We start from the raw sequence: 27,846 nt of genomic DNA on the forward strand, positions 1-27,846 counted from the left end.
TTTTTAATTATAACCCCTTTTAGTTAAAATCAACCGTGATGTGCTTGAAGAAGCAAAGAAGATTCGTTTTAATTTTTGGCATGTTAATTTCAAGGCTGTGTCTGCGTACTGTATTTTCGTGTAATAAGGTATGCTTAATCGTATATTACAATATTTTTTTCTGGACCAACACAACCCTTTTTCAGAGTCCCGCTAGGACCCCAACCCCACTGGAAACTTTAGAAAAATACCTTCGGTCGGAAAATACTTTAGAATTTCAGTCCCACTGGGAAATTGATTTTTATTTCACCCCCATTCGAAATTCATTGTTTAAAAATTCCACTTCAAAGCCATCCTTACTGAATTTTTTTAACCTTGCAAGAATAGAATTGCTATCCCCATTGAGATTTCTATAGGCATTTTTATCCCCGATGAGAAAAAAAGCTCCAGCGGGGCTGTAACTGTAAGACAGGTGTACTAACGGCCAAACCTGCCTTTTCCTTTTGTCTTCTTTTCAGTTTTCTTACTGCTACTTGGTCCTGTATTAGCCACAACTTCTCCTTGATATTCCGAGTTATCAATAATTTTATCCCACAATTCCGATTCGACTTTCAGTATATCAACATCTTGCTTGGGACTAACAGTAAAGAAAGGTGGCTCAACAAAAAAGGCCTGGGTTTCAGTTCGACCTTGTCGAAGGTAATGTCCAGTCTCTTTATCATAATCGATTGAATCTTTAGAATCATATATGTTTGTTGCTTTCTTTGTTTTCTTTTGTCTTTCTTTCTTTTTTGCATCTTTTTGTAGATTGAAACATGGCGCCCGACGAACGTTGAAATATAAACTACCAATGGCACGTGCTGGTGCGCTACCAACCTGTTAAAAGAAATTTACCATTATAACAATCGGAATAAGACAGTAAGGTCTTTGGTTCAATCCGCAGTCAGGTCAAACTAAGGATTTGGTTTGAAATAGTGGTCCCAGACATCGTCAAAGAATATTTCATTAGCTTACACAACACTTCTTAAATTATGCTTATAGCTATCTCAGCCTTTGAATTTGACTTTATCTTCCAATGCAAAAATAATTGAATAATAAATCACAGGGACTTTAAAATTAGTTGGAGGAACTTTGTAAAATCGTTCGACTTTTTTAGTCAAAGTACTTCTTATACATTTTTGGAAAGTTAAGGGGTAGGGGAATCAAAATAACATAGGTGCCAATTTTTTTTTTCGACCACTTTGGTGTGTTTTTCAGACAGGCAAAAATCAGGCAAATATCATAAGGTCAAAATTTAATGAAAATTTTAGCTTCAGAAAAGAGAGACCTGTTGTATATTTTTGGAAAGCTCTCAAAAATGTAGATTAGAGATAATTGCGAGGTGATTTCTGTACCTAACTCGAGATATTGAGCTTAAAAATGCAAAATGTGGACACAAAAGCTGCTTCTGGCTGAAAAACACTATTTTTAAAGGTCAATATCCTCTCGAAAAGCATAAAAATAATTGCGAACCTCGTTCTCAAAGACTTTTTGCTACGATAATTCAGACATGATTAATTTCTGCAAGCGTTTGCAGTTTTGTATCCAAATTAAAAACCGTCTTTTGGAAAAAGTATATAAATGTTGTGTCGTTGAAAGTAATAGAGGCCGACGCTGTTGAGAACAGTTGAGAAGTGTGTATTAGCACTGGAAAGTCTTGTTATTATGTATGTAGTAGCAACTGTCTCGTCGCCCTTTTTTTTCTTGTATTGGTGGACTGGGATAGAGCATGTTGCATTGCACCAACGCAAAAAAAACTTCTCGTGTCCAAGTTCATGGTGTCCCCAAGCCTTAAGAATTTACTTTTCAAAATTTGTGCTGACGCTCTTTCTGTTTCTTCCAGGCTTGTAGATTCTTTTCAATTTGAAGCAAAATGGCTGCAACAATCAGCAGTGACAAAATACTTGGCACAAAAAGGGAAATTCACCGGGGTGCTTTGAAACCACGATTGATTTGTAAGTGCTCTAAAAAGTAGGTTCGAAGGGTAGAGTTTTAACTCTGAGTTTTAACGCTAGACTTAAGACTTGATTTGAGGATCCAAAAGTTCAAAAATGGTCCAGTAGGGCTTGAAATATAGCCTAGAAACCAATAAATCCCTCCCAGATCGAAATACTCGATGAAATCAAGTTGAAGGCCTAAAAATTGACATTCTCGCTCGAACTTCAATTTTCGAAAAATGGTAAATTAGCCAAAAGTGCCAATAAATTATGGCACTGATTGAAAAATTGGAAATTGCATAATTAGTACCCATACTAACCTCTCTCAAACAAGTCATGAAAGCACGATCACAACCACACCAATTTGTTTTAATGCCCACTGTATTTGATAATCCCCATCTCGTATATCCATCATCAATGAAAAGTGGGCATGTATCGTGAGCCATACAACATTTATTAATTTCACTGGATTCTGTATTGTATTTAGCGCTTTTGGTGGCTTGATCGTAATTCCCACACCAGAACATGCCTAAAAATTTAAAACCATATACAGTAATACACTAATATATCTTTATAACCCTATTAGCCCCAAGCCCAAGCTTTTTTGATTTTTGTATCCCCAGGGGGGGGGGGTAGAATCTACCACCCTCAAATTTCCAGGAAGAAAAAAAATTAGTGACGTCATTAGAAAATTTCCACCTGTTGGAAAAAGCCAAAATATATGGTTTACTTAAAATTTTGCCCTAAAATTTTGCATAAATACTCTTAATTTAATAAGATTTTATTAAAAGTCAGAAAGTTTCAAGTCGTTAAAAAAATCTTTCTCCGAGATATACACAAAAGGACTCCAGCGTGGTAGATTCTACTCCCCCCCCCTGGTGCCAATAGGTTTAAAAACACTGTATGAAAAAGGGTTAGTTTCAAGTGTTATTGAAGATGAACATGAAAGAAGAAAGAAAAGTAAAGTAAAATGAGCTCGGAAATCCAGGGTGGTCCAAAGTATGAGAAAGAAATCCAGGTTGATCACCTTTCCAAAAAAAGACCTTCTCAGCATAGGGGTACAGATTTTTCTGGAATAGCCCAACTCTATTAGAAATTACAGTTCTTTACATCTGAAGGTTTAATAGAGACAAACTTCATTATGGAAGGATTTCAAGTTAACTGATTAGACTGGGAGGTTTTTGCATTTTCAATGTTTCTTGGTTCAAGGCACTAGCCCACTAATGATTACTCTGAAAAATGTTTTTCTCATCAAGCCCTTGGAAGTCATTTCCCCAATTTATCATCAAATGTAGCCTAGGATCAGGAGGGGAGGGGGCACAGGCACAACTTATACCTTAACGATCAGTTGAACCAAAAAAAACGAGTCTGAAAATTTTATCAGTACACATATTGTAACTTTTTCAACTTATTCAAAAATTAATATACTATCCTTTTGTCGATACCTTAATACAACAATGACCGGTTTGTAAGGGCTGTACTGAGAAATATTGACTGAGATCAAGTGACGACCAAGCTTGCTTGTATTTTTTAACCGTTGTTTTCAACTTTGATTGATTTGTTGTGCTTTATCCAAAAAAAATAGCGAAAAAAGCAAAAAACAAGCGAAAAGTTGATCAAAAATCTTTGTTTTTTGGAAAATGTAAGTACAATATATTTGGATCAAGTGATATACGTTAAAATAAATATAAATATCATCTAACGACGGGCAACTATGTGCAGTGTAAGCCCGTCCTCATGCAAAAAGAATCAATTGCATTGCGCGAAAAACCACGTGCAGCCCGCTTCGAAAATGTAACTGGGGTTAACAATAAAATGGAGAACTTAGTCATGCAAATTTTTTCCTCGGGTAAAATTTTTGTCTATGAATAACTTCCAAAGTTACAAAACCCTTGAGTGAAGAAAATTTTTTGTTGACAGAAACATCATCATTTGCATATGAAAAAACTACGGCATCCGACTAAAGTTTTCTCTTTTAAAAGATGCAGCTGACGCTCTCTAATTCGATATTCTGTTATTCGATACACTCACTTATTCCATAATATTGAAAGTCATCGTCAACAAGAAACTTTCATAAACGACGCTCTACTATTTAATACACTTGCTTATTCGATGAAAATACAACACTTGAAAATCGGAGTATAGAGCGTAATATGTAAAAACAAAACTAATTTACAAGATTATCCAAATTTGAAGCGATATTTCTTCACTGCTTTCTTAGTTTTCCTTTGAGTTTTCTTTCCTCCTTTCGGTCCGGTATTACGAATATTTTCAGTGCTTGTTTCGTGCTGGTAAATAATCTTATCCCATAACTCATCCTCCGCCTTCGTTATACTCTCATCCTGTTGGGGCGAAAGACTGAATAAGGGCGGTTCCACAAAGAACGCCTTTGTTTTCACCCGTTGGCGTTTCACATATTCGCCAGTCTTCTCATCATATTCAATGGTATTTTCTGGAGAAAAGGAGTTGGTTACTGTGCTTGTTTTGTGCTGCTTTTCACGTAGTAGGGCATCTTTTTTGCGATTGAAACACGGCGTTCGTAACACGTTAAAGAATAGAGATCCGACTGCTCTAGCCTGTGCACTTTCAGCCTGTTTTGATTGAGAGAAATGAAAAGTAAAATGAGAATTCAAAGGTGTGATTTTGTGAGTAACAAATAAACAGGGATCTGGAGTAGCTGGAAGATATATATTCTTGAACGTATTTCTCAGAGCTTGAAATAGTGAATTAATGGTCAGTCGAGGTTCTCTAATTCGATGTTATATTACTCGCAACGCTCTTTTATTCAATAATATTGAATATCACTGTCAACGAGAAACTCGTTAGAAAAAGACGCTGTACCATTTNTAAAATTCAGAATTCCAGAAGGGTCTAAACCTGAAATTGCCTGGAATTCCAGGGAGTTACAGCATTTCCAGCCACAAAATGATGGACCTCCTCAACATGGGGTATACGATTTATTTCTGGAAAAGCCCAATTAAAGAAACAAAAAAGTCATTACCTTTCTTAAGCATTTCATGAAATTTTTATCACATTTGCACCAGACTGTTCGGTGTCGTACGGTATTGACCAAACCCCATCGGGTATACCCGTCATCTATATATGCCCGACAGTTATCATGGAGCTGACAACATTTGTTTATATCTGCAATTTCGTCATTCCATTTTTTGCTTTTTGATGCTTTGTTATATTCTCCACACCAAACCTTTCCTAAGGCGAGACCAAATAAATGGATTTCGAATTAGTTTTCTTTTATAAGTGTCATAATATATGCACGTCAAACTTCAATCATGGTCGAAATATATTGACATTTTAGTGTATCTTAACGATTTTTTAAAAATTAAAGTTCAGGAGAGAATTGCTATTTTAGCACTTTCCACTTTCTTTCATTGAATATGTCGATTTTAGAGGGTTTGGTGGCTTCTAGGCTATATTCCAAGCCTTATTCGAGAAAATTTGAGATTTAAATCCTGAGAACCTAATTTCTCATGGTAAAACTCAGACTTAAAACTCTACTTTCCAAATTAGTTTAAGTCGTTTAGAAATCATTTGTGGTGTTTAAAAATTCGCCGGGTCTCAAATATTTTGTCCATGATTGTACTATTTACGATTAACAGTTAGCTCAGCAATGAAATTTCCTCTGTAAATTTCCGAATAATTCGAGAGACGAACCAACCTGGCCCCCTAAAAAAGATACGCGAGAAGTATTTTGCAAATAAAGCACTTTTTTGCCTTATTTCAAAGTGGCTGTAATACAACATTGGGATATTTGTCATTTTTGCGCGTTTAATTGTGGTGCGAGCTTTAGAGTTATTGACCGGTACGGTAATGTCAATGTGCATATTTCTCAGCTGATTTATTCCGAGTTTTATTTTCTTGTAAAATAAAAAAAACTAATTCGATGCTCGTGTCTTCAGTTTTATGAGCCTTCAAAGTGAAAAAATGTAGAAAAACTTTGATATACCTTATTACACGAATATTACTAGTCATTTTATTAACACGAATTGAAAACTTTCGTGTTAATAAAAAACCCCTTTAATTAAAACAAGCCTATTTTTTGCGTGTTAATTTCAAGGCCGTTGAATACTTGCCTAGTAATATTCGTGTAATAAGGTAGAATCAGTCTTTTAATTAGTTCAAATGTTTTCCCTGTCGCTGGACTACCAGTTTTCTAAAAGTTTTTAACAAATCTGTGCTCAGTTATTGTTCTGATTTTAAAGTTGTTATTTATCTGACATATACAGTGGAACTCGAAATACACTCGAACACGCACGGGCAACACAAATCTGTTCGAGTTAAAGAAAATTTCGAGTTATGAAGACTTTTTCATGAGGCATTGTTCACTGAAGGGATATTAGCAAACTTGTTCGAGTCAAGGAGACATTTGAGTTATAGAGTTATATAGGTTCGAGTTACGGAGATTCTACTATGGCTACTGGTAATTTTCAATTTTAATTAAATAGATTTTTTGATATTTTTGGCTCGTAATGCTACAAATTAGTTTGGCCTCGCCTCAATTGGAAATAGAAAGTGACTTCGTCAGTTTGGTGTCTCCATCGGAAGATACTGGAGTTGAGGATTCTGAGTATGCTGGTTGGGTACCAGACCTCCGATCCCTGACCCACGAACAAAAGAGACAAAAAAGAGACAAAAGGTTTCTCCGATTTTAAAAATTAATCCAACCTTTTTGATTTTTGCTAATTTTTTGACTTGCTTACGTATAAACTTACGTGTAGACTGTTTTTACTTTTCTCTCGCCAAGGCGTTTAAAGTTTATTCACGATAAGTGTGCACTCTTTTTTCTTTTACCTATAACTTTTGAAGGAATTCTTCAATCTTTATAAATTTGGTATCATTGGAAAGATATTAGTGAGTGGAACAATTTGAAATAAAAAAATCTTTAAAAAAATTCTAAAAATAAAGATGAAAATGAAGAAGAAAAAAATGAAGATCTTGTAGAAAAGTGCTATAACTATCATTTTCCCTGAAGTGAATCCTTGATCATTGGTAGTTCAACCTTAGGTTAAGAAGTTTGTTAAATTTCAAGGCGAACAGAAAAGTCCTTCGGAAGATATGGGACCCGAAATACCCCTTGGTAGCACTTTTCTGTGAAATATCAAATCTCCAACTTATTACTGAAAACGGGGGTTATGTTATCTATTTTGAACAGTGCAATTAAAAGTTGGAAAGTGTTAAGTGTTGGTGCATTGGTATTTTTGGTATCATTGATTATTTCGAAACGAAGTGAAATCAAAGTATAATTGTTTTTACTGAAAAGATAACCATGAACTTATATTGCCTTTGTTGTTTTTAAATCATTAAAGAACTAATTCCCAAAACACTAAACACAGTGGCTATGAGGTCATTAAAGAGATCGTAAAATGTGTTATGATCGAAAAACTGTTTTATCATATCACTACCCCCGTTTTTAGTAATAAGTTGGAGATTTGATATTTCACAGAAAAGTGCTACCAAGGGGTACTTCGGGTCCCATATCTTTCGAATATCTTTTCTGTTCGCCTTGAAATTTATTAAACTTCTTAACCTAAGGTTGAACTACCATTGGCGTAAAAATGAACGTTATAGCATAAGTTGAAAAAAAGGTCAATTTTTACAATCGCAAATTTAATCGCTAAAAATCGCGAATTTTTCAACCAAAAATGCATTCAAATATAGCGCTTCTGATTCTTTAAAACAAGCAAAAAAAATTTCCATAATTATGTTTGACTATCAAAAGTTACAGGCATTCTTGTTTCCACTGCCAATTATATCTGGACAGATTTTAGTATCTAAAAATACAATTTCGGAAAATTTTTGTGGAATTATCTTTTCCTTTAAAATCTCCAAAAAACCTCATTTTTGGCAATTTCTCCACTAAATTTCCATACAAAACAGCTATAACTTAGGATGTAGCCAAATAGAAAATATTTCCGAAAAAATCTAAATAAAGAAATTATTTGTAATTAACTCAAAAAAATTTGAAACAATAAAATGATATCCCCAAAGAGATTAGGCCTTTTTTTGTGAAAAGTATATGAATAGCGTCGTTTCGACGTTTTATCAAGGTCCATGCCACACTCATTCCTTAATTACTCATGATGTAATTACTTAAATTCATTTTTTCAAAAGCAGTTTGTTCTTAAACATGTCAAAGAAGCGAAAACATAAGGTTTTATCTTTAAATTCTGAAATTGATTTTCACTATGACCAGAGCCCTTAACGATAAAAAGGAATGTGTACTTTGTCAGCAATTTCAATAATGCCAACGGCTAAGGAGATTAACCAACTCTTGACTGTGTGCAATCAAGCTTTAACACACTATGAAATTTCAAAACTTTGGGTTATATAGCTGGCACCCCAGTAAACACATGACGTAAATTTGACGTTCAGATTACATCAATTTTATCTCACATCCTAATGTGTAGCCTGGGAATCCAAGCGTTAAACTTTTTTCACAGTCTAGTTTATGATATTTTTGCTGCTGGTTTAACGCTTGGTGCAGGTAACTCGCCTGTAGGGAGATTTTTCCCTGAAATGCAGGTTCGGCCTGATTGGCCAGCTTTTGGCGTATTACTTAGCAGTACTTTCGCGCGCATTTTGATATTTTCGATGCGCACGCATAATTTATGGAAAAAGCTGACTCTGCAGAAAAAAGGAAAACAAATGAAAATGAAAACATAGACTCATTTCAAAACAAAATGGCTGTTGGCTGAAAGTCTAAATACATGTGGCTGATGTTTTGATGTAGTTTTTAGTAGTTTTGAAAGTCTTTAGAGCTTGTGAAAGAGTTTTTATGGTAAGTTGATTATGTGCGTTTGCCTGGGTTTCCAAAGTTCAGAAAGTCTGTCAACAAGGGTTCATACACAGACTGTTTATAACATTCTGTGTCAGACTAATCTACCTGCACCAAGCTCTATAATTTTAGAACTTTGTGAGGTGACCATTTTTTGTTTTTTCTAAAATTATGAGCTTGGATTCCCAGGCTGCCTAATGTGATGTAATATTAGCGTATTTCAAATGTTGCATTACCTGATGTTTAAAGACGAATATTGAAATGATGTCAAATTGACGTTTCTTTTACAGACATAATTTTTAAGTTTAAGTATGGATGTTGAAATAACGTCATGAAAAGATATGTCAAAATTAAGATATAATTTTTATGTTGAAATGATGTCAATTATTTTGCGTTATAGTTAGACATGAATATCGATGTCAAAATAACGTAATGCAAAAGAACATCAAAATCAAGATGTCATTTTTATATAAATATGATGTTTATAATTTTACGTTTAATTTAGACATGGATATCAATGTCAAAATAACGTCACGAAAGAGAACATTAAAATCAATATATTATTTTCATGTTGATTTGATGTTCATTATTTTATGTTATGAATTGACCCATGTTATGACATCATATAAATGTACGAGTAGGGAATATTACGATGCAAACATTGATATGATATTTAATCGATATTGCAACCAAATATTTGAATGTAGTCAATTAATGGACATCAGAAGAATGTCTGCAATGATACATATTTCTGAAAGTATCATTTTGAATCTTTCCAACGGTGTATAACTGTTTTTTTATAGCATATATACGCCCCTGTCTCACAGCCCGGTGAAACTTTTTCCTACAGCGAGAGTAAAAAATTGTGATGGTTCCAAGGTAAAATATCCAATGGGGATGGTTTTGGAGTGCAATTATTAAACGTTGAGTTTTGAACGGGGACGAAATCAAAGTCAATTGCTCAGTGTTGCTCAAGTTCTGGGGTATTTTTCCCACCGGGGACAAAATTTTTGCCAAATCTTCCAGTGGGGCCGCAAAGTGTCCAAATACTTTTGGAACAAGTTTTCGTTCCTTCGCTACCTAGCAGAGGTTACCCTCCTTGAATTGAAGAAACTCTTGCGGGACGAATCAGGCCGTTATCTTTAATTTCAAAGTTTGGTGAAAAATAATTCAGCTATTTTGGCAATTGTGTTCTTTTCTAATCGGACAGATATGATACTGATAGTCATATTAACTTTATTGTTTTTTTTGCCAGGGGGGGGGGACTTCATAATTTTTGTTTATGATTAAAAATCTCAAAAACACCCACGGATTTTGTGGATAGAAGATATAAAAACTTATGGCGGTGAGCTTTCAATTATCACATAGCTTTTAAAGGAGAATTAAAGTATATTAATCACATCTAGCGTTAAGTAAGCCATCAGCCGAGCTTTTGAATAAAGTAAATAATGTTCCTTTGCAAATCTGATTTGCGATTCAAGAGAGTACTCTGCACTGTCATTGAATAAAAGACATGAATTAAAATATTTCGTTAGGTTTTGAAAACTATAAAATCTTTTTCAGCAGGGTTTAAAATACAGTTGAATATATCTACACTTTTTTAATTTTCAATATTTTACATCTTAGCACTGATAGAATGGTATTTTTACCGAAAAGCTTTTGTTTTTCTCAAGTAAGATTCCAATTATTGAAGTTGCATGTTGTATCAAAACCCCTCTGTCTCTATGAACCTTATGGAATTTTATCATTTGGGATAATATGAGGACCTAAGTAAATGCCAATTTGCTTTTAATGAGTGGACTTGCAAATTCTATATTGGTTACAGTTTAAAAATCCTTAGAGGATGCCAAAAATGTCTGTGTTTTTTCAATAGGAATAATAAGGGTACTTGCAGTACTTCAAAAAATACAAAAACTTTAGGGTATTTTAGTCAACAGGGACGATTATTTGGCTTATGTTTCACTCACTAACCCCAAAATATCGCTATATGCAAGAATGTATATTGAAAATACTGTTTTTATTCAGCTGGTCCACAAATAAGGGGGAGATCGCTTAAACTTGAGAAACTTTTCTCTATAACTCGGACGATTGGTTTGAGCTATGGAGACTTTACTGTACTACGTTTTCTCTTCAATAAGTGTTATTTGAAACCTTTCCAATTGTGAAATAAAGAAGAACCCTGCAGGAAATTTAATTAATTTGACTTTAAAAGAAACAATAAGTAACCTGTGTATAGAAATTTCAGCACATTTTCGTGTCTCATTTGAAACAAGCGATAGCCAAATTAGATATAAAAAAATCACGAATATTTCAAAAGGCCAGTTGCAATTTCGTCATTACCCCTGCATTAGCCTGACAAAATTCTTGTAGACTCGTTGAAAAATAAATTTTCAATTCTAAAAATGGTTCATTCTTGGCATGAAGGTTTTCTTATCTTGTCTAATTTCTTTTCACAATTTGGGGAAAATAAGAAAATCTCAATTCCAAGGCTGTAGTCACGAAAACAGCACTGCATGGTGTCCTTAAATCTAAATCTATCCTAATATTATAGGCTCTTCCGAAATTTGAGTTTGATATCTATCAACATAGTACTATGCTATCAAAGACCAAAAGACTTCATCCCAAGTAATATTTCGCCACTGGCAGATTCAGTCTATCCGGGTTAGTGAAACAGGGGTGTCTACTAACCACAAAAAACAAACGAAAGAATCGACAAGGTTTTACTACAGTGATAAGCGGACACCATCATGGAAAAGGGTTAAGCGTCTACCCTTTAGAAACTTTTGAATTATGAGCTCTAATTTTGTTATTAGGCAATGTCAAGGTATCAAAAATATAAATTTTCTGTCCGAAGTGCTTTTCTAGAGACACGACATAGGTCACGAAAGAGCTTGAAAAGAAAGGTTGTTGAGACAAGAAAATCTAGTATTCATGAATCATAAGAGTCTTAGGAGAAATACCGATGGTTTACCAATTTTTTTGACCCAGGCAAATTCATTGACTAGATAGCGTTTCAAACCTATGTAGAATCAATGTGTACAATCAAACTAAAATCTGTTAAAAATAATTTGAATTAATCACTTGTAAACTATCACTAGTCCGCTAATTAGAGAAGAAAATATAGGTTTTGGCCATTTCGTACCAAAATCTTTGCCGGCTGTGAGTCCGATATATGTTCGTCTTTTTTATAAGGATCTGACTAGGCAACGGCCGGGGAAAATAGAATTGTTTAGCTGCAGGAAAATGAAACTATAATTTTTCAACGGTTCCAGGTGCTTTAAAATGCTAAAATTATTTTTCATAGCCATCTGAGGGAGTCCCATCAGAGGGCTGTCTCACTGTTCTGAACATAGGATTTTTACAAGTGTAGGTCTGCTCGATCCACCTGCAGTAAAATGAGGCATATCCTTCTCTTTTCCTTTCACATAGAAGACTAAAAAATTTAAAACATCATAGCTCTAAAGATTGATACTTTGGCCTCACCCATTTGAATTTGAAATTTGATTGGCCCACTGATACAGGGACTCACTAAACAATTTATGATATTTAATTTCAAAATTTAATCTTGTAAATTTCTTTTGAGGATACTTAGGATATTTATGTTACAGGGAAAAATCCTCCTCCTCTGTTTTTCGGGTGATTTCAATTTTACATAAGCAAAACGTTTTGAAAAATTCAAACTCATTCTCCAGCAGACTCAAACTCAATATCATGAGAAAAAGATTACCTTTTCGGGGAAAAAATGTCGGGGTATTAATTAGTTAGTCAATAATTTTCCTCACTTTTCCCCAACAAGCATTTGAATTCGTCACTTTTCCCTGAACAAATTTACAATCTATTCACTTTCACCCGACTAAATTGACCAAATTAAATGGTTTTAGTAGGCTTGTTAAGAAAAAAAAAAGTTAATTTTGTGAAGGAGCCGTGATTTTTTGTACATAGGTTTCAAAGCAGTACCAAATATTTATCACAATCTTGTGATGTCACAGGATCGTTTTTCCCGTTTCTCTGGCAGACCTCTAAGCCCCGAAAAATTGACGAAAAATGACAAAAACTTAAAACCCGTAAACCACTTAGCAATGCAAAATGCGAAAGTCGTGAGTTCGAATCTCAATCTAGTCGTCAGTTTAGTAGTTCGCGTCTTACGTAGGAGATTCACTTTTAGCCCTTCGGGTTTTAACTTTATCTTTTAGTTCCTGTCTAAATTAGGAACCGAAATAGTCCACCCAGCGGTACTCTGGGACTAAATAAGTTATCTCTTGTAGAATTGTTGCTGCTGGATGAATTGTGATATTTCTAATGTAAACCAATCATTATTTCTAAAAAAATTATGAACACCCCCTGTTATGACCTATTCCCTGTTCAGAAATGCCCTTTTTTTCTTTGCCCTCTTCATTTTTCTTTAGTTAAAACTACATTCTCAGAACAGCGATAATTTTTGAAAATCGATGCTGAAAGTGCCAATTTTTTCTGGCGTTAAATGAAGTAAAGTTAAGAGTGAAAATCCTTATAAATCCCAAAAAAATTTACATTTTCAGCCGCTAATTTAAGACACCCCTGTCTCACTGACACAGTGAAAGGAGGTGAAAAATTCACAGGGTTGTCTCTGAACAAAATGAAATTTCCCCGGGCCCGATTGTAAAATTCTAAAAAGTCACCGGGTTGAAAAGTTTTCACGGGGTAAAAACAAAATTTGGATCAAGTATTGGCATGTGTGCTTTGATTTTCCCTGGGTACTGACTATGAAACTGGCACCTCTGGTATATCTTGGCGTTTTTGGATTTCTCTCTCGTTGTATTAATTTTAGGGTTGTTATGATATTTAAAGCTACAGAAGCATAGCCACAAGCTTTCGTTTCCGGGGAGGGTCAAGATGAGAAATATTTTTACCTTTTTTAAAAGGGAATTTTAGGAGAAGAAAATTTTCACATTTTCACCCCTTATTTGCTAAATTGCTAACTTTTTTATATCTTGCGCATTCGCTTAATACTTTAAAACATTAGTGTTTACCCAAAGAGCCGGGCTAACTCCTCTGACATTAAATCTTTTTGATTAAATCTGATACAAAGACGATAATAGATGATGAAGTTGATAAACTAAATGAATGCACCGCAAGCAAAAAGTTTTACAACTTTATGGATTATGTGGAAGAAAAAGCAACCAATAAAGAAATTCTTGATGTTTACCGGGCTTTTACTGTCGATGGATTTTTTGACCGGGGTAATCTGAATAGTGCAAGATTTGGCTGGGGTTAGACTATAACTTTACAAACTTTGACCGGTCACTGACACAGGGGTGTTTTAAGCACGAAGAAAAAGAAAAAGTCATACTGGGTTTTTCGTGGTTAGACGTACTTTAACTCCACGAAAATTCTTTGAAACACGTCGGAAAAGATACATGAAATTTCTGATATAGCAAGATTTTGGGATAAAACCAAAACCTGGGTCAATTTTGGCATTTGTTGTAGTTCAAGATATCGTTTTTTTTTTAATTTTTTCTTATCTTTTATCATTAAACCCTGCACGTTAGAGCTTAGAGAGAAACCTTTATGCCCCATACTGGTATTATACCACCTCTTTTTATTCTGTTTCATTTCAACAATTTTGGTCTTAGAGGATTACAACACCTGACCCCGAGAATGTAGGTGAATTTTGAATCATACCTGAAAGATGTAGATTTGCATTTCAAAAGATATTGAATGTTTTCAACGAAATTTTGAACTTCCAAAATCCTTTCCCAGGATTTTAATTGATATGCTTATTTTTTTTGTCCCTGATGTTGACTCCCATTTTCGTTATAGCCCCCAGAATGTAGGTTTGGTTCTATGGCTTTTAATTTAGTAATAGTAATAAGAAACCCCGCTGTCGCACCCTTATCAATGGTGTTCCACAAGGTTCTGTAATCGCTCCATTACTCTTCAACATCTATACACATGACTTACCACCTACCGTTAGCAAGAAGTATGTGTATGCAGACGACCTTGCTTTGAAATCCACCCACAAAGATTTCCCAGAGATTGAAGAGGACCTTTCCAAGGATGTTGACTCCTTAAGGACATATTTCACAAATTGGAGACTCAAATTGAACACTGGTAAAACTGTCTCGAGTGTGTTTCATCTCGCCAACCGGAAAGCCAATTACGAACTTAACGTGACAACGAATGGTGAGAAATTACGCTTTGAAAGAAACCCAGTCTACCTTGGTGTTACGCTAGATCGTACCCTTTCTTTCAACCAACACCTTACAAACGCCTCCTCCAAGGTTACAAAACGTTGTAATCTTCTTAGAAGACTCGCCGGTAATCGCTGGGGCGCGGACTTTACTACCCTCCATACAACCGCTCTAGCTCTCTGCTACTCCGCAGCAGAATACTCTTCTCCTATTTGGAGCCACAGCCCTCACTGTAACAAGATTGACGTTTCTTTGAACAGCTGCATGCGAGTGATAAGCGGCTGCATCAAATCGACCCCCACTGAAATTCTACCAGTGCTCTGTGGAATTGCTCCATCTGACATCCGTAGGAACAAAAACATGCTAGATCTCAGAAACCGTGCTCTTTCCGACGACCACATGCTTAACATCGTCGCCAACAACCCGCTACTTAACGGCAGGTTAAAAAGCAGATCTCCACTCTCAAGGAGGATGCACTCACTTGCTGCTGACAACATCGAGAATGTTTCCCCTCAAAATTGGGCCGATGCAAAATGGCGCCAACGCTGGAATGATTCAACTCACCAATTGAAACAATTTATTCCGCTGCCCTCGAACAAACCACCTGGTCACGATCTAAAGCGCCACGAATGGGTCCTGCTAAATCGCATACGTTCGGGTTACGGTCGTTATGGTAGTTTTATGCATCGGATTGGTCTGAGCAATAACCCTAACTGTGTCTGTGGTGAAATACAAACTCCTCAACATGTTTTAGTTTGCCAAACGATAGACATCCGAGGTGATATTAAAACAGTTGACAATGACTTTCGAAATTGGATCAATTTAAATAATTTAGATATTTAATCTATTATTTATTTACTATTTATTATACATACTCATTTATTTGTCTTCCTATCATACGCATATATATATAGTAATAGTAAAATGCTGATATTTTTTCGATTGGATTAATTATAACAGCAAATTTTAGAAATATCTTGTGCCAAAACAATATTCTAAAGAGCATTTTGTTATTCTGAATTTTTTTTTTTGTATTTTAACCCCCCCCCCTCCATAATGTAGGGGAAAAGATTCGGTTGTTGAGAGCGGAATTTCAGTATTCAAAGGAGATTATTGTTCTCTAAGTGAAATTCGTGCATATTAAAAAACAGTGCTCTCATAAACTCATAAGAAATCTTCACTTTTTCAGGAATGATAACATCAGATTAAACTAATGCAATTGCTTCAAATCTGAAAAAAACCGTAAATCGAGACAGGTCTTTGAAAGCAGAAAGAAAACCGCTTTTGGCGGATCCTCTATAAATTTCTTGTAAATTTAGGTCAATAGCTCGAAACAATGTTTTTTTTTCTAAATAATTTTGGTTGGAACTTTGCATATGAAAAAGATTTCAAAATAATTTCATCAAGAATTTCCATGGAAAGTCGATCATTAGAGACAAGCACTTCCTAATATACAGGTAAAGAATTATTTCCTTTTTCGAATTTTCCCCGTTTATGAAAAAAGCAAGTCGTGATAAAACCTGAGACTTCGAAAAAAGAAATCCTACTGTGAAAATGTTGTTCGTGTTTTACAGAGCCCTTAATTAGATTCACCCACAGCTTGCCCATCTGCCATCTTTTAAACGCTAATTGGATCGTTCAAAGCCGACACAGAAAGCTTACTTGAGTCCTCCCTCGTTCTTTCTCTAAAAGATATCGGCCTGTGCTGAGAAGTTTTGATTACTCCTTTTCAGAAAGGTAAAATCATTGATAATTACTCTCTCATTACTTCCCTTCTCCAAAATAACCTTATTAAGGCTTTTCGATACAGTTTTGAATCTAACACAATGAATATATTTCTGAAGGGATGAGATAACGGTTTGATTATTCCCTAGTAAACCCCAGTATCGTCAGTGGCCAATGGCATAAAATAAAGTGGATTGCTTTTAATATGGGTACTGATATTACATAACTTTCAGGTTACCAAGTATAGTGAAGATCATGACTCAAGATACTAAAAATTCTCCAAACGGAATGAGGGGTTTGTAAATATTTCCAATAATAGGGATAAAGTCACAGGGTGTTTTTAACACCGGAGACGATTCGGGAGGCCTTACCCATCTAGTCCAAGACACGTATATATCATTATGGAAGTGAACTCTATCGATATCTACTTTTCCATTTTAGGGTTGATGGTACTCTCAGCAATGACGAAAGAAACAACATAATGAATAACATCGGAGAAAATAAATATATTCTTTGGTAAGTTGACCATCTTTCTCGTTTGATTGATAAAAAAATTACAAAAAATCAGATCTGATTTGCGGAAGAGCAAAGAAAAGGTTGCAAAAACTAATAAATGAAGCCCTATAGCCAGTACTGCCTATAGCTATGGTAGGTCAAGTTCATTAAATTGAGTAGTCTACCCCTAACACCCCTTTCTCAGTGACCCGGTGAGAGTTTTAAGCTAGTGTGGATAACTTGAAGGTGCTAAAATTCCAAAAAGGGTAGAAGAACTTTTGTTGTTATGAATATAAGTTTTAGCTTAACAGCTCATAAGTGCACTGTCCAAAAATTTCAAAGTTTATCTCGATAGAGATGGGATTTCGGTGAAGAATTCCCACTAGGGAAGAAATTTAAGGGTATTTTTATCACAGGGACAACAGTTGTTAAAAAGTTACTTTTTAGCCGATTTCTGTACTGGGGAGGGAGACCACCGGGTCTGCAAAGTCTCCTAATTTTTTATTCGAGAAAAAGGAGGGAAAATGAAAGAGATCGTCATATTATGATAAAAACCCGACAGCATTTTCTCAACGGGAAGAAACATGAGGATAATGTTATCCGGAGAAAATGTTTCTTGTTGAAAAATTCATTCACATCAAGAAATTTCGGGTATATTCACTTGCATTTGCTCGATCATATTTTAAATTACCAAAGTCTGCAAAACTAACTTTTAGAATACCGTAGATGCACGGTTATAAGTTTTAATTTTAAAACAAAATCATTTAATATTGCATTTTGAACCTTAGATTTGGCAAAATAGAGTTAAATTACGAAAAAAATATTTTGGTCAGTGTAATTGAAGGCCGTGAAATGTTCCCTGATAAAATTTACCTATGGAATTATTTGTCAATTTTATATTTTTGTGATTCTTTTATTATTTTTTTCTACTTTAGATAACTTGCTTGAACGAGTTGAAAGTGATTATGTGGGTGATTGTGGTGATTACTATGAGACTTAATATTGTAGTTAGTTTTTATCAAATATTTAATTGTCTTCGACATTTTTATCATAACACTATTATTAAAAAAGAAGAATAAACTTGGAAAATAAAATCTTTTCGTTCTTGCTTGCAATAATGCCTTCTACACCCAGACTTCAACTTTCCGTGTATTCCAAAAGGAATAAAACTCAAGTCTAGATCAAACATAAAATCAAAACTTGGACCAGAACAAAAATAACATCCAAATTTCGGCAAAACCTAACGTTCGAGAAACACCAAAACTATAAGATATCTGTGATGTTAGAAAAAGGACAAATGAACACGTCAAATTAAGATATTAAGATACACGTTAAATCTATGTTAACATATATCATAGGATTGATGTCAAAATGAAACGTAAAATCGATGTCTAAAAGAAATGTTAAAATGATGCTCGAGGGATATGTTAAAATGATGTTCAAAAAATTAGTTAAAATTATGTTCGAATGAAATATTAAAATGATGTTCAAGGGATATGTTAAAATGATGTTCGAATGAAATGTTAAAACTATATTCTAACGAAATCTTTAAATTATGTTTGCAAGTAACATTTAACAAACCTCTGGGTGAAACATTGAAATTATATTTCAGAGTAACATCAAATTAACATCAAGAACAGACATAATAAAAATTTGCAAACTAGATGTGAATGTGATGTTAGGATATAACATTATTTCAATGTAAAATTAACGTTATTTTGTTTACTGGGACACAACGCTGTTTCAACGTTCATTTAACGTTATATGGACGTTGTGAACTTTAGGGCAAGTTCGCATAGGGCTATTAGCGAGGTTAAGCAAGTGTTTTTAAACCATTCAATGCGATATCGTAGGCCTGTACATAAGATTTCACTTGCATGGTTTGCTTTGGCAAGTTATGTGGAGGCCTACGGTACGGTCTAAATAAACCCGTACTTAACCTCGCCTATTGCCTAAAGCACTACTTACCCCACATAGTTAGCCTCTTTGCTGCATTAGCATCGTGATAATGATTTCGTGAGGCTAAAAAAAAAAGAAACAAAGATAGATTTATGCTGGTACGCAATTCCTTTGTAGCTTATCATACAGGTGACGCTCACGAACTGTAGACGTTTTTTATAAGAAACAACTTTTTATGATAACATGAAGCTTCGATGGTCCAAATTAAACCATTATTCTCTAACTTAAACTGGACGGGTTTTACCACCCCCGATCAAAGAAAGTAAGAATAAAAAAGTTCTACAAGCTGCGTTGGACGGTGAAATTGTCTCAATACAAACCAGAGTATACACAGCTCAATTTATTTTTTACCCCCCTTCTCACAGACCCGCTGAATATAATAGTTTAATTTTTGTCCCCACTGAAGATAATCAAATAAACAAATCTCCGCTGCAAAATACCATGTTAATTTTTCCATCCCCACTAAATTTTCTGACTTGAAAACAAGAGAATTTTAATTCCCACTCATAAAAAATATTGAAATATCAATCCCCATTGGGTTTAAGAGCGTTTTTTCTACCCCCAAGGGCTGGAAAAATTCTACCGATTCTGTGTTAAAACTAAGTTCTTCCCTCTCAGACGGATTTCTGTCTCGTAATGAAGTGTCAAACAGGGCTCCAACAGACCGTGGAAAACCTAGAAAAGATCTTAGGGTCTTTGAGAAAGGGGGTCTTTTTACGATAATTAGTACTTTAAAAGATTATCCTTACCCGTAAATGTTGTTCTGTTTTGCGCTAGAAATCCTGACACCTGCAACGCGCATGATAGTGCAAAAACGAAAGTGCTAAAATGAAAGACATATTTTACGTATAAAACTGTTACTGGAAAAATTGACTCATATCATAAAATTTTGACAAAAGACCTCAAAGTTTGTAACCTTATATGAGCTAGGCAGCACGCGTTCGATTTGATATGTTTTGGTATAGGGGATGCGCAACATGCATAAAATTCTCATCCGAGATTTACCTTCTTTGAGTTTCACATACTTTGTTAGCTTGATTAGTAGATTCTATACGAGAGATCTTAAATTTTCCTTAAATTTGAATGGCTAGAGGCTAATACAATCATTAGATTTCTAAACTTTTTTTAATAAAATTGAAACAATTACCCGAAATTTGGAATAACTCTTGGACGGAAATTTTATACACGATTAGTATCCCTATTTCAAAACATATCAGAGGGGTTGAGTGCAGCCTATACCTGCTCTAGTATACAATAAGCTGAATTTCAACGATTCCTTGAATTTCTGCTAACATAATAAAAATGGTTGATGCTCATGTCAACTACAGATACGTGGAAATCAGTAAAATGTTAGTTTCATAAAAAAAAAAGTTTTCTTAATACCATAAAAATCATGCAAAAAAACTGGTCACACTATAATGGGCGAACTCTATCCTCAGTGCGACCCTCTCCAACATTTTGGTCTGATGCTCACAGATGGGCGGAAACGGGCGTTTCAATACCCGTAAAACTCAGCATTTAAAGAGAACTCCAGGGAATGGAGTGACGCCATCTCCTACATGGAGGGAGGGAGCATTGAGTTTCAAGTCCGGATTGCTAGAGGCGAAACTTTAACCCTTCTCAGGCAAGGGAAATTGAAACCACTTATTTCCCATCAAAAACGCGCATGGAACGCACCGTAATCATGACGACGGATTGTATCTAGTGGTTGCTTTGTTTTGGAGGACTACATTTAAAAAAATCTAACGATAGATTTTAGTTTCGATCCGGTGATTGTATAAAAACTACGCGCGGGCGTTCTGGATGGGAAATAAGTAGTTTCATTTCCCATCCAGGAGTCTCGCCTCTAGCATTTTGAGCTTGAAACTCAATGGAAGGGAGCCTTTGGGTTCCCCTCAATTGCGGTCACAAACTAACTGGAACCTGTTTTGGAAGCTAAAAAATAAAATAAAAAGTGATTTGAGACCTGTTTTAGTGAGTTTTTGATACAATAAGGTCGATAATACTCAGTAAATTTATAATACATAAGTCTTGAAGGAAAAAATTATCGTTTGATTTTCATATATTTATATTTTAAAAATTGATACTTTAAAATCTCTCAAGATAAGCATAAATAGGAAAATAAGATAATCATATGACGAGAATCTTTCAGCCTTAAAATAATGAACAAAATTAATTAATATTCAAAAATTAGTAGGTCAATGTTGAACTTTCAATTTTAAAATTCTTTAGGTTTGACTATAACTGCTCCTGGCCTGTCTTTATTTTTGCTCTTTATCCAATCTTTAAGAGGCTTAGGTACAGAAGGCAGTCCACGTTTTGGACCTTTGCCGCCCGCTTGTGAATGGGCAGGTGGTCCATAGCCACCCGCATGAGAGTAGGCAGGCGGTCCATGGGCGGGTGGTCCGTAGCCACCTGCCTGTGAATGGGCGGGAGGGCCGTTCCCGATATCAGAGACGTAATCTAGCTGATCTGTTCCATCAATGCCGGTCCCTGGTTCATCTAAGTTTGCACCTTCTTCTACGGTGATACAAGGGACTGAGAGAACGTTGTAGAATAGAGTTCCGACAGTTTCTGCAGACCAACTCCCATCCTGAGAAGAAAAAGTAAAAGTTTAAAAAGGATTTATTTTTTCAACTGTAAAAGGTTTTAGAAATTGTTCCCGAGAGAGCCTAAAAGATTAGAACATATTTTTTGAAAATCGAACCTATATCCTCCAATTCTCTCAGTAGAATCAATGAATGGCCCCTTACCACGATGCAACACGGTAACAAAATATGTCCTGTATCTTGACCCCGAAAGGACAATAAAGATAGATTGCAAACTCGCACCCAGACCCTTATAGTTCGTTTTTTTTATGATTCCAATATCGCTCACAATTGTCCATGTCCAGCTGATCATATCTTTTAGCAAAATGAAAAATTGGTGCAAGTAGCTCTTGGTATGAGTGAGAGATATATTTTGTTAGCATGTTGCATCGTCGTAAGGGGCCATTCATTGATTATACTGAGAGACTTGCGATACACACTTTTGTGAGCTTTTTTAAAATCATACAAAAACGAAATACGAAGAAATGTGAACTTACATTTTTCAAACATTCTCTGAAAAGGTCATCACACTGGCATTCAGCCAAACTGTAATCAGATGTGTTGATGACGTTCCATTTTTGAGAATGTGGCGACATTCCTGTATGAAAAACATACGTTTTTTTATTTATGTAAGAATATCCAAAATTTATGAAGCAATAGTATGTTATTTGGTTTTAAGAGGCTTTTCAACCACCAAAACACCCACAATCACGTCAGTTTTCATTCCGTCATCCTCACTAGGGTAAATCACTACAAGTGCACTCTTAAAACCGAAGTTATAAGCAGTAGCGGCCTGGCTTAAATTTCTTGGTGGTGCAAACTATGAAATTGGCGCCCCTGGTATTTTTGTCCTTATTTGCGCGCTCCATTATCAAGTGAAAATATTAAACTGTAAGAGCAGTGACTGTTTGAAAGTAACCCTAATCTTTGAAATGGAAATTTTATACCTGGATGGTAAGTCGATTTAGTCTATATTTTTGCTTTCTAAAACTCTTATCAGAAAAATTACCAGATAATCTTTAAACTTTTGCGCCGCTGGTCTTACTTTACTCTCTATTAAAGATCAATGGCTGAAAGAGGCCCCAAAAATTCAGAAGTTGGGAGGAAGGGTGCCTTGTAATTGTCCGCCGCAGGCAAAAAATTTTGGTGTAAGAAAGGCCAAACAGCTTAAGAGATCTTCTAAAACGGAGAAAGTTAGTCAGTATAAGACCACAAAACCACAGCGAGAATCAACAAGTTTTGATCATTTTGGCAATCTCTCATTTTGGGGGTGAGCATTCTCTTTAACCCCTGGTGGATACACTTTTGATTCAATATTGATAGATGTTTTGAAAAAATTGAGAAAAAGGATGCAAGAGGGTAAAATGAAGAAAATAAAGCGCCGCAGGCAAAAAAAATTAACATTGTACTCATAGAAGGCGCTGTAAACGTGCCGAAGGGCGCCAAATTGCCCAATTAAAAATCATAAAGAATTTGGCGCCTCCCCTAAAAAGCTCTTTTGGCGCCCCTCTCAGATCTTTCTGGGTGGTGCACTGCACACCCTGCACCCCCTGCCAGGCCGCCACTGGTTATAAGAGGAAATTCATCGAAAACCCATTTTTCAGTTTCTTTTTTGAACTTAATGTTCTTGATATAATCTTGTTTCCGCCATTGTATGAGTATTTTTCGATTTTCCTAAGAAATCGGGTGTTTGCAAAACCTAGTTCTTGAGGTCACCAGTATTGACCTCTGGTCAACCCACCTCCTCATTGAGGAGGTGGGTTGACCAGAGTTAGGGCAAACTGCAGGGAAGAGAATTTTCAAAAGTTGGGATTTTGGAAAGTTTTGAGTATTTCTTCTTTTTTTAGGTTGACAACTGCTGAAAACGGCAGTTGCTCCATCTCCCTGCCACCACACTACTGCAGGCCACGCAAATATCATCTAGGAAAACACACAGGCTGCTAAATTAAAGTCTGAAGACAAATCGGTTCGAATTTATTGACACTGATAAAGTTAACAGCTGTAAGTTGTAAAGTTAGTAACACGGGAATAAAATCACTTGAACTTTTTCGATTAATCACATGTTTTGATTGCATTGATATAATTTTGCAACCTGTGTATTAACATAAAAGTAGTAAAATGTAAACATTGCGCGAACCACGTGTCATTAAAGAGAACAATTAAAATCACGTGTCCAAAACAATTGAAACAATCAAAATCAGCCATATTTGGTTTGATTTTTTATTTTGACAGGTGACATTTGTTTTGATTTTGTATCCCACAGCACACAGTTTGTTTACAAATTTCGTCAGTACTTTTACAGTCAGTTCAATGCAAAATCTCGTATTACCATATTTGGAAGAAACCATTGCGTAATGTTATATAAATGTACTACATCACATATAATGCGCATGCGTAAACTTTAACCACAAGCGATTATTACACGCGATGATATACCACAAAATCAAGACGAAGGGGTGGACACTCTTATCGGTCGGGGATGTGGAGGTTCCTTATAAGAAACATTTCTTATAGGAATATCGACTTTTTATAAGAAACATTTCTTATAAATATCGATGTTTTATAAGAAACATTTTTTATAAGAATATCGATCATTCCAGTTAGGGTTAGGGTTGGAGACCCAAACAATAGCATAATTATACTAATTATGCTATTAATGATGTAATCTTTACTATACGAGATTTTTCATTGACCGCCCTCTTTATGTCCCTTTAAGGCTTTAAGTAGCATACAGCGTATCCCTAAGGAAAAGATTGAATTAAACATACCAAGTGGACATTCATCATGTTTGTCACAACATTTAGAAAGACCTTGTGTAAGATGTTGATATGATTCTTCGTGATCATAACTTTTCCCATGAGCCTCTGTTCCACACCATTTCTCCCCTGAAAAAGAATACATATGTACAGGGTGTCCCTAATTAAAGTATCGAGTTTGAACATGCGATGGAGTAGAAAAGTTTGTGTGTGTGTTATTGCTAAAATATAAGAACGTTCTCCATCACACAGGCTTATTACAAAAAGTAGTTACAACGTATAAATTAATCGTAATGCCAAAGAAAAAAGAGGGAGAGCTTAAAATACAATTTTGTGAACACACGCACATAAAACTTTCTACTCATAGTTGTGTTTCGACTCGATACTTTAATTAGGGACACCCTGTATGGTTAGAAGATCTTCAAATCTGCAAATCTGAAGTTGTTTTAAATCTGGTCTTGATGACTAGATGACAGATGCACTCCCTTATTCGATGAAAATCCGATTCCTCTTGAAGATGGAATTAGAATTAGAGAGTCAATTTTAAAAGATATTTATCTTACCCCACATTGTTAATCTCTTCTTTCCATTTTCTTCTAATGGCGCTTCTGGTACAGGTACTAAGAAAAAAATAATGAAAAATCTAAGCACGATCTTTCACTGATCCAGTAACATTCAGTACTCTACTGTTTATGAGTTTCTTGATGACGGTGACTTTCATTCAATATTATAATAAAAAAATGGAGCGTATCGAATAGCAGAACGTTAAATAAGCCAGTCTGGAAATTGTTGTCTGTACACAGACCCGATATCTACGGCTAATTTCAAAATTCATTGCCGATACGAAGCGATGTGAGATACACTCTGGTACAGAGTAGGAAATTGCGGCTTGTGCGCCGGATATTTCCGGCATAGATTTGAGGTTTGAGATCTACTGCCTTCAACTTTTCCCAGTTAAGTTGGCGCAGCTCCGGCGTAACATTTACCTCCTTTCCAGATTGGTAAATAAGAGAGCGTCAACTATTGATGTAAAGAAAGAGTATGAAATTGAGACGAGTATACAATAACTACACTTAGGTTGAAAAAAAAACTATAAAATTCTTACCTAATTCATTCGATTGTTTTTCTTTGGTATTGGGTTTCGCGTGAGCACTCGTGATGATGTAGGAAAATGTTGTGATCAGGTAAGCAAAAAGCAGCTTCAGTGGCCTGGTGACAAGAAAATGATTTTGTAAAAAAACTAATTTCTCGATTTTTACATTATGTTCATATGATATTAATTTAAATTAATGACGGAATGTTTTATCCCAGCTGGAACACAACGTCGTTTTAACGTTTTTCTGATATTCACAACGTCCATATTATAACGTTAGATGAACGTTGAAAAAACGTTGTGTGTCAGCTGGGATACATGAGCACCCAGAAAATCCATAAAACCATTGACAAACGCCTGGGCTATTTGAGGTGTTTCTTTTAAACATTGCGTCATGATTATCATAAAACATTTCATGAAATAGTTATGTTTTTGAAATAGGCATGAAATTGTGACTAAGAGGATCGATAAGACTAACACTTTGATAAAAAGCGAGTATTAAATTTCTTTTACAAAATCATTTTCGAATTCTCAAAAAATGTGGAAAAACTGAAGTCATAAAATCATAACCCGCTCATAATTCACGGACATCGAGAAAAATGTACTTCCGCATCGCGCTTGTTCGCTAAACATGTGTCTAAAACAATCGACTCCACCACTCTGATAAAGTATGTGGGGAAGATAGGTCTACAATCATGGTTGAAATATATAGAGAATTCTGGTTATTTTAACGTTTTTCAAGATTTAAAGTTCCGGCGAGAAAGTCGATTTTGGGCTATTTCTTTAATTTAATCGAATATTTCAATTTGGAAGGGGTTGGCAGACTTCCAGGCTATATTCTGAGCCTTATTGGATTATTTTTGAACATTTGGATCCTCAGACCCTAAGGCCCTGAGTCCTAAGTCTAGTGTTAAAACTCGACCCTTCGAACCTAGTTTGGAACACTTACAAATCAATGGTGGTTTCAAAACTCCCCGGTGAATTTCCCAACATAAAGACTTCTTTTTTATAAGCAACCGAGTTGCTAAGGGTCCAGTACTGAAAATGGCCACAAAATTAAGTAACTTGGCCTTAGCAGCCTAGCTCTGAAACTGAGCGTAATCAGGAAAAGCAACAAAAAATACCTAGAGAAGAAAGAGGCATTTTTAGCATTAAGATGTGTACTGATGGTACTTGAATACCAAATTTGGGGTATTTTGGACATAAAATAAGATGAAAAGCAAACATTTTTGAATAAGTTGCTACGCATTTTCGGCTCAAAAGTCATAAACAAGTTTCTGGCTGAAATCCGGAATATCCTACTCGAGCCCTGAGCCGAAAATTGGGGTTTTACTTTAATCGGATTGAATTTCGCGAGATTAAATTTCGCAAGGTAAAAGATTTGCGAAATTTTCTGGATTTAATTTAGCGAGTCGGAGTTTTGAAAGTTTCGTGTGAGTTTAATTTCGCGAAAAAGCCAAAAAGTCAGGTGAAAATTGCTATTCTTCTCCACCAAAAGAGGATTTTTACTAGCTCCTCCGCCGCATATGCGATTTCGAAAATTTCGCCATGGATTTAATTTCTGGAGTCAGTAATCAATTTTATGAAAATGGTAGAAATTCGCAAAATCACAAAATTTAATTTTTACTCATAAAAGAAATATGTATAAATTGATATTGTTACCTCAGCCACATCCTATCTCTGTGCACCTCAGAAAAATCAAGTCTCAAATTTACACTTAAAATCTGTCAAAAAATACTGAATGTTTAATGAAATTTGTTACATTTTCTAATAATTCACAATATGAAAAAACAAACATATTTTTATAAAACTTGAACAATCTTGCAATTATATTTGTTCAGTCAACCGTGCAAAATGAACGAAAAAGAAATCTAAAGCAGCTTATAATTTAAACACTTTTTTTAAACAAATCGTGTATTTTCATTTCATGATGGATTTCATTCTTAACTTTTTTGAGAGAATCTTCCTAAAATATTCTTACAGTATTCTTAGGTTAGGATCCTAATTTAGACTAGATTTAACATTTAATACATATGAAAGCATAAAATGGCACTTTTGTGAAAGTATGGAAATGCTCTAAAAATGGCATTCTTAGCTTCTGTTGCCAAATTTCATCATGATGGTGTCATATTCTTAGGATGTTCTTAATTTTTGGCCAATCTCATCATGAATATTTTTATAAAAAATAGCGTCTAACTTTAATGAAATCTTTGCACACAGATTTTCGCCGCAAAAACTATACCGCCGCCGATATTCTATGGTTATGGCCAATAAACCCAAAATTACTTTACTTTTTAGTTGTGTGTTTTTTC

General features: G+C 35.1%; 2 protein-coding genes and 1 long non-coding RNA gene across 4 annotated transcripts; 1 reads left to right on the forward strand and 2 right to left on the reverse strand.

The window, feature by feature from the left end:
• Nucleotides 1-456: 456 nt before the first annotated feature.
• LOC136804945 (phospholipase A2-like) lies at nt 457-27,286 on the reverse strand. Of its 2 annotated transcripts, none has more exons than XM_067061476.1 (5): nt 27,197-27,286; nt 19,847-19,920; nt 19,107-19,160; nt 2,276-2,484; nt 457-855 (listed from the first exon to the last, which is right to left on the reverse strand). In XM_067061476.1, the coding sequence occupies exons 1-5, from the start codon at nt 27,205-27,207 to the stop codon at nt 457-459; spliced, it is 747 nt and encodes a 248-aa protein (XP_066917577.1). In that variant the 5' UTR covers nt 27,208-27,286. The 2 variants fall into 2 exon arrangements, with proteins under 2 accessions (XP_066917577.1, XP_066917576.1); XM_067061475.1 differs by lacking the exons at nt 457-855; nt 2,276-2,484 and adding exons at nt 3,826-4,546; nt 4,957-5,165.
• LOC136804994 (uncharacterized) lies at nt 16,287-18,217 on the forward strand. The gene is made up of 3 exons (XR_010846325.1): nt 16,287-16,375; nt 17,085-17,159; nt 18,074-18,217. It is a non-coding gene; the product is annotated as an uncharacterized lncRNA (long non-coding RNA).
• On the reverse strand, nt 21,184-25,066 carry LOC136804946 (phospholipase A2 heteromtoxin-like). The gene is made up of 4 exons (XM_067061478.1): nt 25,005-25,066; nt 24,454-24,570; nt 22,183-22,283; nt 21,184-21,690 (listed from the first exon to the last, which is right to left on the reverse strand). Exons 1-4 carry the CDS (start codon nt 25,009-25,011, stop codon nt 21,316-21,318), a joined length of 600 nt encoding a protein of 199 aa, XP_066917579.1. The 5' UTR covers nt 25,012-25,066; the 3' UTR covers nt 21,184-21,315.
• Nucleotides 27,287-27,846: the final 560 nt, after the last annotated feature.

This window comes from Clytia hemisphaerica, unplaced genomic scaffold (assembly GCF_902728285.1).
Source record: "Clytia hemisphaerica strain Z4C2 unplaced genomic scaffold, Clytia hemisphaerica genome assembly, whole genome shotgun sequence".
In the NCBI taxonomy this organism is placed as follows: domain Eukaryota; kingdom Metazoa; phylum Cnidaria; class Hydrozoa; order Leptothecata; family Clytiidae; genus Clytia; species Clytia hemisphaerica.